Source organism: Suricata suricatta, chromosome 16, assembly GCF_006229205.1.
Source record: "Suricata suricatta isolate VVHF042 chromosome 16, meerkat_22Aug2017_6uvM2_HiC, whole genome shotgun sequence".
Taxonomy (NCBI): domain Eukaryota; kingdom Metazoa; phylum Chordata; class Mammalia; order Carnivora; family Herpestidae; genus Suricata; species Suricata suricatta.
The window spans coordinates 41979898-41989149 of record NC_043715.1 but is presented as its reverse complement, the minus strand read 5'-3'; the positions used below and the strand labels follow the sequence as shown (position 1 = coordinate 41989149).

Genomic DNA, 9252 nt, shown 5'->3' with positions numbered 1-9252 from the left:
TACAAGTCACGGGGGCTGGTTTGCTTTGGCAGCCTCTCTGCTGCCTGCAGCAGTGACCTCTGGAGCCTGGAAGTCCTACACCGGGGGGGATGGGGGGGCTTGGCCCGGAAAAGGCAGCACTGAGTGCTGAGGCCCAGGCCAAGTGGCCGGAAGTGTCCACAGGCAGATACACACTGTCCCACCAGCACCCAAGAGTGATCCACGTCAGACCCTAGGAGCAGATAAACACCCAGACACACACGGGTCACCATCAGACACCTGCTGTGGACAGCCGTGCTCCCAAACACAGACCACAGCCGCTCAGCCCACACACTAGCTTCACACAGAGCCTCTCACAGAGGGTTCTGCTCACGGCTGCTCAGCCCCTCGCCTCCCTCTTCCTCTCCCTCTTCCCGGCTCCCACCACAGCAGAGAGCCACGCTGCTGGGAACACATTGCTGCGTTCCCTCTCTTCTCTCCATAGCACCTGCCCTGCCCTGCCCATGGTTCCCCTCTGTCCCCCTGGGCCTCCCCACCCTCCCATACTACTCATGGTCCCCACTGAGCTGAGGAGCACCCCCAACCCCAACTAATCAAGTACTCAGTGGCTGGGCCCTTGGGAAGGCGAGACCCACCCACCTGCTTGCTCCTTCCTCATCCTTTGCCCTGAACACATGCAGAGAGGGCCCTGGAGGGCAGGTCCCCAGGAAAACTGAGGCCTTTGGATTTGAGGGGTGTAGAGGGGGATGGAGGGCTCACAAGAGAGACTATGAATCAAGTCCAAGAATCTTTATTTCATGAACAAAACTACTTGTGTGAAGAGAGACGAGGCTGAACGGGCCCCTTTCTAAGTGGCCACGATCCAAGGCTGGTGAGAGAGGGCAGGGTTGGGCTGGGGCAAGAGTGCATCACAGGGAGAAGGGACCCCAGGTCCAGCCAGAGGAAGGAGGGGAAACGTTGCTGGGGGTTGGAGTGGGTCCCAGAACCCCCTGCCCCAAACTGTGCCAGCCCATCACGACCCCCACGGGGCGGGGCGCTGGGGCGGGGAGGGGCTGGGCCCCAGTAGTGTGCATCTGAAGCGGCCAGTGTGTGCAAATCAGCAAGAAGGAGGGGTGCGGAGCCGCTGCCCCCACCTCACCGCCCCCCCTCCCAAACAGGCAGCAGAAGCAGGGGTGGGGGCAGCGGCAGTATTGCTTTACCCATCATGCATGGTGTGGGTGGGCAATGGGGCAGGAGGAAGTAGGCTGGATTGGGGGTGTGAGCCAAGCCCCCTGCCCCCTCCCACCCTGGCGGCTCCATTGGCAGGACTCTGAGGCTCGTGGAGGCCCAGGAATGGCCAACCCCCACTGAGGGCAGGCTGCGCCCAGATGTTCCCCATTAGGGCTGGCTCTTCCTTGAGGTGGAGCCCAGGACCTAAAGGTGAGGGAGAGACAGGTATCAGGGGCCTAGTGGGCCGATACCTCCCGGGCCCGCCAGTCCCTGCCCACCCACCTACCTTACCGGGGCTATTCGGCCACCTGGACACCCGTACAGTTCTCTTTGCTTTCTGAGGTGATGGCCAGGTATTCCGAGCTGTAGGGGCAAAGGCCAAGTGTCCAGTGGTCCCCATCACCCGTTGGCCCACCCCCATCATCAGTCTGGCCCGCCCCCAGGAAACTGAGGAAGATCGGGGTCTCTACCCCAGGGGCGCAGCATTCTGGAGTTAAGGAGAGGAGGGGACTGCAGGCTAACTCCTAGGGGTCCACAGGACGTCCAAACTGGGGCCCAGAGTCCTGAGTCCGAGGGTGGAGGAGCCGGGGGGTTTGGACTCCTGGGTCCTGGGAGGGGAAGGGGCTGGGACCTGACCTAATCCATCTCTGATGACAAACATCCCTCCCTGGGAAGCACTGGGCCCCCTCCCCACCGACCCCACTCACGCATTCTCTTGTGCGGCAGCCTCCGTGGCTGCGGCGATCTTCTTGTAGCAGTAAACCATCTCCGCCACGAGCCATATGGTCAACACCACGATGAGCACATACATCATGATCTCCGACACGATGGACGCCATGTCTCTGTTGGCTGCAAGCGGCAGGCAGGGTTAGGTGGCGGTCAAGGCTAGGCTTGGGAGGCATGACAGCCTGAGGCGCCCCAAGCTTGCTGTGTGAGCCCCAGCAAGCGGCCTGGCCTCTCTGGGCCCAGTCTGCAAAGAGGACCATGGTGCTTCCCTGGAGGCATCATCCTTACTGTGATTCTTAATAGCCAGCCACAGGCGGGCTTTGAGATCCCTCTCACCCTGCCTCCCTGTGTGGCTCGAGGGAGCATCTGTGTCTTTCAGGTGGCCATAGGTGCCCAAGAGCTGGAGCTTTGCAACCAGAAGGTTGAGATTCAAGCCCCTGCTCTGCCCCTTGCCAGCTGTGTAACATTGGGCAAGTGACTCATCCTCTCTGGGTCTGAGTTTCTCCATCTGTGAAAAGCTGATAATGACAATATCTCCTTCTTGGGAGTAAAAGTTAAGTCTGCTTCAAAAATCCTTACAATGGTTCTTGACCTATAGATAGCATTCAATAAATGTTTACTATTATTAATACTATTACTATTGTTAAGAGCAGGAGCTGTGGGGGCAGACTGCCAGGGTTCAGATCCTGCCTCTGCCTCGCATTAGCTTTGTGACCTTAGGTAAATGACTCCACCTCTCTGGGCCTCGATTCCCCCCTCTGTAAATGGAGATGATAATACTCATGCCTTCTTGCAGGGTAGCTGAGAAGAGAAAACAAGTTAATATCTGTATTAAGCGCACACTTGGATGTGCTCACAGACAGCACTGCCTAAATGTTGGCTATTCACTGACATTTTCCGGAAACCTTCTATCTTTTCCACTGGCTCTTACCATTGCCAGCTTCCTTTCATTGAGCCTAAATTTAAACTGTGAAGGGGACGCGTTCAGCCAGGGAACCAGAGGCGAAGGCCACCGTGGCGTCCTCAGCCGGATTTCACGGGTGTCCACTCCGTATCCCTGGGCCCCTCCTTCCTGATGGCCGAGACCTCATTTCCCCCCTGTCCTCACATGGTCTTTCCTCCTCTGTCAGTGGCACTCTCGCTGCTCCGCCCGGTGCAGATGGCACCGATGCTTTCTGGGCCAGAGTGAGGGAGGAGGCGGGGCTGGGTGCTTCTCTGCCGGAAGGAGCTGGGGAGAGCGGCCCACACATCACTCGTTCCATGGTCCTTGCATTCATTCATTCATTCAAATGACAGGAGTGTGTCTCATACGGAGAATGCGCACTTTCAGCCAGGCTCTGTGCTGAGTTCCTTATCTGGGCATTTCCCTGCATCTCGGAAACACCCCAAGGATAGAGATAGTTCCGGCTTCCCATGTGAGCTGACCTCAGGAGGCACACCAAGTCGGGTATATGTCAGATAAAGCTTACATGATCGGGATTCTCCTCCTCCTGCTCCTGGAACTCGGTGCTCAAATGGATTGAGGTAGTCTGGTATCTCCTGCCCTCCCAATCAGATCAGGACAGTGTCAGTGTAGCCCATGGTCCAGACAAGGACGCTGAGGCTCAGACAGCGGACAGTGCTAGGCAAGGAGGCACAGCCGGGGTTGGACTCAGAGCCCGGATGCAACCCCAAATGTAATCAGCTGCCGGGTTTGAGCTCTCATCTGCCCTGGGGACTAGACAGCCCCAGGTGGGACTGTGGCGCCCCCACTTCACAGATGAGGGACTGAGGCAGAGGGTAACAGGCACCTTGTCTGGGGAGAACTTTGATTTCTTCAACCTTCCCCAAGTCTTCTAAAAGCTTCAGCTGCCTGCCCACAGGGGGAGCCCCCAGATCTGAGGCCCCCACCAGCATCTGTGCATGCTGGACTTCTCGCTGGCCTCAGACGCTACTCTACCTCAAGGCGGTCTCCACTAGTGCTGGGTATATCCAAAATAGAAGCAGCCCTCTTGTCCCCGTTTGCCGGCTCTACTTCTGGTGGGGGTGGGGAGCCCCTGGCTGCTTTTCCTGTCTCCTGTGGCTCAGCCAGCTCGGCCAAGTTCCCACCACCAGCACCCGCTTGCCCTCCTTTGGAAGAGGACTGCATTCATTCCTTGGGGTTGTTACCAGCAGGCAGTGCTAGCTGATGGCTAATGCTGAGAATGCAGTAAGATCATGGATTATCAGAAAAAAGAAGAATATGGTGGGCGCCTGGGTGGCCCAGTCAGTTAAGCATCCAACTCTTGATTTCGGCTCAGGTTATGATCTCGTGGTTCATGAGTTCGACCCGTGCCTTGGGCTCTGCACTGATGGTGCAGAGCCTGCTTGGGATTCTCTCTCTCCCTCTCTCTTTGCCTCCCCCCTCTTTGCCTCCCCCCTGCTTGCACGCTCTCTCTCTCTCTCTCTCAATAAATAAATAAACCTAAAAAATTTTTTTTAATTTAAAAATAGGGGCATGTGGATGGCTCAGTCAGTTAAGCAACTGACTTCGGCTCAGGTCATGATCTCACAGTTCATGAGTTCAAGCCCCGCGTCGGGCTCTGTGCTGATAGCTCAGAGTCTGGAGCCTGATTCGGATTCTGTGTCTCCCTCTCTCTCTGCTCCTCCCCTGCTCACACTCTGTCTCTCTCTCAAAAATAAATAAATATTTTAAAAATATTTTTAATTTAAAAATTAAAAAAGAGAGAATATGGTATGATCAACAACACTAGCAAGGCAATAATATCACAGGTAATGAAAGAAATACTGTGATGCGGTGAGTAATGTTAAAAAATACTACAGTATGCTGGACGATGATGACTATATTGTAGCATAACAAGTAAAATTTTAAAATACTACAATACGATTAATTTAAAACACTACAGCAAAGTGGGGAGTGTTAAAAATACTGTCATAGGATGGATTATGATAAAAACACTGTTGTATGTTTGGTAATATTAAACCATTTAGTAGATAGTAATATAAAATATGGTGGATAAAAAACACTAGAACATGTTGGATAATGAAGAAAACGTAGACTCTGGGAAGACCACGTAGCTCTGCCTGCAGTAAATGTCAAGAGCACAGGCTTTGGGAGGGAATAGAAGACGAGAGATAATGTTTTAAAGAGACGCTGCTGGGACCTCGGAGTGCCTACCGCCAGCCTCCACCTCGCGGGTGAGAACTGCGTTCTGAGCAAGGGCCAAGCCCCAGGATGGAAGGAACCTGGCTGCCTGACCGGACCCTGGGGCCTCCCTGCTCTCCCAACCTTGGGCGTCCGCACCGATCCCGGAGACAAGCCTGACACAGATTCTGTTCAGCTACACTATTAGGGGGGCGTTTTCACTACAGCCACTCCCTCGGGCGGAGCTCCATCTTTTCCAGCTGTGGGGGGCCACCCACCCAGCACCGTGCCCTACCCCAGAGAGCAGCTCACACACGTCTCCTTCAGTGAATCCTGTGGGATCACTTTGGTAACAAACGTAAAAAATGCTAATTGTCAAAAGAAACCCACAGGCTCTGGCTGACAGCAGAGTAAAGTGAATCATGCCAAGAACAGAAACGGTAGTCACGCACGCTTGGCTGGGTTCAAATCCAGGTCCCAGCTCTGTGATTGCGGCCACACAGTCTTATCTGCCTGAGCCCGGTTTTCCCATCTATAAAGTGGGTGCTGTAAGAGCCCCTAGCCAGGAGGGTGGGGGGAGGTTCAGTGAGGGACTACACATAGACTCGGAGGTGGGCACTCCTCTGGGGGAAAGGAAGGACAGCGCACGGTCCCCGTGATATGCGCATGCGCCGTGGGCCCCACAGGACGCACTTGTTCCCCACGGGGCTCAAGTTCTGGGATACCTTCCTGACTCTAAGTCAATGGGCCATAGGGCCCTGGAAAATTCCAGTTTACACCCATCAGGAGATGGTTCAGAGAAGGGATCCAAGACAGCTGATGCCAAAATGATGCAATGTCCAAAAGCACCTTGGATCCTTGCTGTTTGGTGCGGCCCCGGACCCGAGGCTTCGGCTCCGCTGAGAACCTGTTAGACATGCGCCTGAGCCCCCACCCCAGCCCGCTGAGTCGGGGTCTGCACAAGCCTCCCGGCAGCTTCACGTACACACAGTTTGAGGAGCTCTGCTCCAGCGCACACGCTCTTATCTCTTCCCTGACGGTGACAAAGGGAGGAGGGGCTGAGGCGATGGGACAGTAGAACCTTCACGGTCATCCCCAGTGCTGAGGCCCCCCTGTGGGCAGCCGGTGCCCGGCACACCTCCCCGGGTAGTAGAACACTCCAGTCAATGCCCTGGGAGGTGGACACCATTAGCATCGCATGTCCCCAGGACAATCCCTCCTCAGAGAGGGGAAGGTACCTGCCGGAAGCCCCACAGCACAGGTGGCAGAGTTTTGCACCCAGGACTTCCAGAGGAGACACCTGCTCTGGCCTCGCCATGGGTGGAAAGGAAATGGAAGCCAGAGCTGGGGCTGGGGAAGGAGGTGCGGCTCCCCCTGCTGCCGCGGGTGTTTGCCTGGCCCAGGCGTGGAGCCAGCCTGTCCCCTACCTGCCATCTGTCCCACCATCTGGCTGCCAGTGGGCAACGGGGGTGAGGGGGGAGGCAGGGCCTGACTCACCTTTGTCCACCACCTCAAGGTGGATCTTTTTGACGACGCTGGTGTTGTGCTCGTAGTTCTCAAAAAAGAGCAGCCGGTAGACATGGCACTCGTAGTCGCCCGAGTGGTTGTAGGTGACGTTGGTGATGAAGATGGACAGGTCCTGCAGGTCCTTGGTGCCCCGGCTGCCGTTCCACACCACGCGGCCCTCGAAACGCTCATCCTCCTCCAGCTGCAGCACCTCATTCTCGTAGCGCAGGATCTGGGGGCGGCCGGGCCAGTCACTGCCCGCCCGGCCCCCCACTCAGACCATTCTGTCCCTCGCCCTGACACTCAGCGAGACAGTGGACACACACGGGGGCACCGTGACCTCAGGCAGGGAGGGCACAGGGGTGCTAGGATCATGCCCCAGCTTGCCCCCTACGTGGAGTGTGTCCCTGGCACTGGCACACACGCACACTCACACACATATTCCTAGGCGTCCTCAGGAGCCCCCATTCTGCCTTCCTGGCTTTCATTCTCTGTAGTTCTTCCCGGCCACCAGGCACACTCCTCAGGCAGGGACAGAGGAGTGCGGTGTCAGCTGCTGTACGCACCCATTCTCCAGCCCCTCCCATTTATGGCGCCACCCCCATTTGTAAGTCAACATACATGTAACATAAAGGAGGTTAAAAAGGTTCTGCTTTTCTTCCATGATGACTGCCTGAGACATTCTTGCGGGCACTAAATAATTCCGACACTCTGTGCCACCCATGTCCCAGGTGCAACAACTACATCGATCCTCACACAAACCTTGGAGCTGGGGAACATCACCCCCGCATCTTTCCAGAGGAAAGAACTGAGGCTCAGACAAGCTCAGCACCTTGCCCAAGGTCACCAGCTGGTCACTGGGGGAGCTGGAATTTGAATCCAGGTCACCAATAATGGCACATTACTGAGAACAGACGAGCTACTCCCTCCTGGCCCCTGCCCACCACCACCTCCCACACAAACGTCCACCCCTCCACAGCCGTGCCAGGCGCCCGCACACCTTGACAAACTCCTCCGTGCCCTTCTGGCGGAAGGTCCACTCAGTGAAGGTCTCAGCGTTGGTCTCGCTGCGGCGCTTGCAGGAGATGCACAGAATTTTGAAGGTCATCCCGTACACGGCCTCGGTCTCCGAGTCCACCTCCACACAGCCCCCCCAGGCTGAGGACACTGCGGGGACAGCAGGCTCAGGTGGAGCAGGGCCACCCATCGCCCTAGTCAGGGCCAGGCTCCCTGGTTGTTGCTCTTGGAAAACATCTGTTTCCCCGTAATAATGATTATGAATGGACAGAACCAGACACGAAGCCCGGCCCTGCCACTTGCTGGCTGCCCTTGGCAAGTCACTCATCATCTCTGGCCTCAGTTTCCCTCTGTGAGGGGAGGGAAACCATCATCTCTGCTTCTGGGGGTTGCTGGACAGATTCCATGAGTTAGGTAAGGCCCCAGCCTGCCACACAGGAAGCCCCCCACTTCCTCCAAGCAAAATAGGCCTGGCACTGTAGTCAGGAACTTCGAGTCTTTGCTCTCTACCCAAGTAGATACCCAAGTAACCCTTTTTAAGAAGTCCACTTGCCCAAGTTGCTGCCACATTTAGGTGATGGGACTAGAGTTCCAGATGGGTTAGAAGTTCAAGGTGGCAGAGTCATTTCTACCATAACTGCTCTGCAAAACAGCCAGCCCTGGACAGTGGGTTGGGAAATGGCAAGGCCTCAGGCAGGGTAGGTGGGCACTGGGGGGGGGGGGGCAGACCCGCCCTCCAGCTCTGTTCCCCAGGCCCCCAAGTTCTGCTGTCATCCATTCCCTACCCAACTTCTGCCTCTGGCCCCTCTGCCCCCAAGGCCCCTCACCTCCGGACTCCTGTCCCACCTCCTTTCAGCTTCTCAAAACTCACTGAGCTCTTTGCAGCCGAGCTGGATTCCAGTCCCTTTGGGTGCCTCCTCCACATTCTTACCTGCCACCCCCTTCCCAAGGCCCAGCGCTCACCACCAGCCAATGCTGGGCCTCTCCAGCTCCAGCTCTGGTGTTTTTCTTTTTCCCTGAGTGTCTTTCTCTATGAATCTTGGGGACTTCTTGTCCTCCTCTTCGGTCTCTCTCTAACTCCTAATGCACCTCTGTATCTGTCTCCCCTACTTTATATCTCTCAGGGAGTCTCTCCGGAGGGCCCACTGCTTCGGGTCCTCTTTCCAGGCTCAGACAGCCTCTTCTGGTCCCTCTCTCCACCTTTCCCTGTCCCTTTTACACTCCATCTCTTCCTGTGTCTACCTGTGTGTCTTCATCTGTCCCTGCCTCTCTAAAGTTTCTCTCTCCAGCGCTCCGATTTCTAACTCGCTTCTCAGCCTCTCTCTGGCACCCTCTACATCTCTCTCTGTCTCCTTCTCCTCTGCGGAGCACACCCGAGTACTCCGAGTCGCTGTGTCTCTCGTGCCTTCCCTTCCGTCCCCACCTCTCCCTGTGTCTCCCCCGTCCCAGTCTCCGGGCGCCGCCTTCCCCCACCCCCTCCCGCGGCTGTGGGTGTCACATTGCAGCCTGCGGGGCTCCGAGAGCAGCTGACTCCGCGTTTCCTCGCCCCCGGCTGGGCGCCCGCAGCCGCCGAGCGGTGCCAGCCCGGCCCCCGCCCGCTCTCGCCCACCCGTACCTCCGCCGCCCTCCCCAGCCCCGCGCCCCGCGCTCACAACTTCGGGAGCGGACTTAGCCGGGCCGGGGAGTGGGCC

The 9252-nt window shown here is 56.8% G+C and overlaps 1 protein-coding gene across 3 annotated transcripts; it reads right to left on the bottom strand.

The window, feature by feature from the left end:
* Nucleotides 1–753: 753 nt before the first annotated feature.
* Nucleotides 754–8960, bottom strand: SCN1B (sodium voltage-gated channel beta subunit 1). 3 transcript variants are annotated; one of them, XM_029926012.1, is made up of 6 exons: nucleotides 8525–8960; nucleotides 7545–7711; nucleotides 6536–6776; nucleotides 1896–2037; nucleotides 1480–1551; nucleotides 754–1392 (listed from the first exon to the last, which is right to left on the bottom strand). In XM_029926012.1, the coding sequence occupies exons 2-5, from the start codon at nucleotides 7650–7652 to the stop codon at nucleotides 1485–1487; spliced, it is 558 nt and encodes a 185-aa protein (XP_029781872.1). In that variant the 5' UTR covers nucleotides 7653–7711; nucleotides 8525–8960; the 3' UTR covers nucleotides 754–1392; nucleotides 1480–1484. The 3 variants fall into 3 exon arrangements, with proteins under 3 accessions (XP_029781872.1, XP_029781871.1, XP_029781870.1); XM_029926011.1 differs by lacking the exon at nucleotides 8525–8960 and adding an exon at nucleotides 8389–8408; XM_029926010.1 differs by lacking the exon at nucleotides 8525–8960 and having other exon boundaries at nucleotides 1475–1551.
* Between the last annotated feature and the right edge of the window lie 292 nt (nucleotides 8961–9252).

Bases quoted from the DNA above. Each gene is read 5' to 3' on its own strand.
- SCN1B (XM_029926012.1), bottom strand. From the start codon at position 7,652: ATGACCTTCAAAATTCTGTGCATCTCCTGCAAGCGCCGCAGCGAGACC. The intron at 6,777-7,544 runs GTGTGCGGGCGC...GGCCGCCCCCAG, and splicing joins GCACGGAGGAGTTTGTCAAG to ATCCTGCGCTACGAGAATGA. The intron at 2,038-6,535 runs GTGAGTCAGGCC...TGCCGCTTGCAG, and splicing joins CCTTGAGGTGGTGGACAAAG to CCAACAGAGACATGGCGTCC.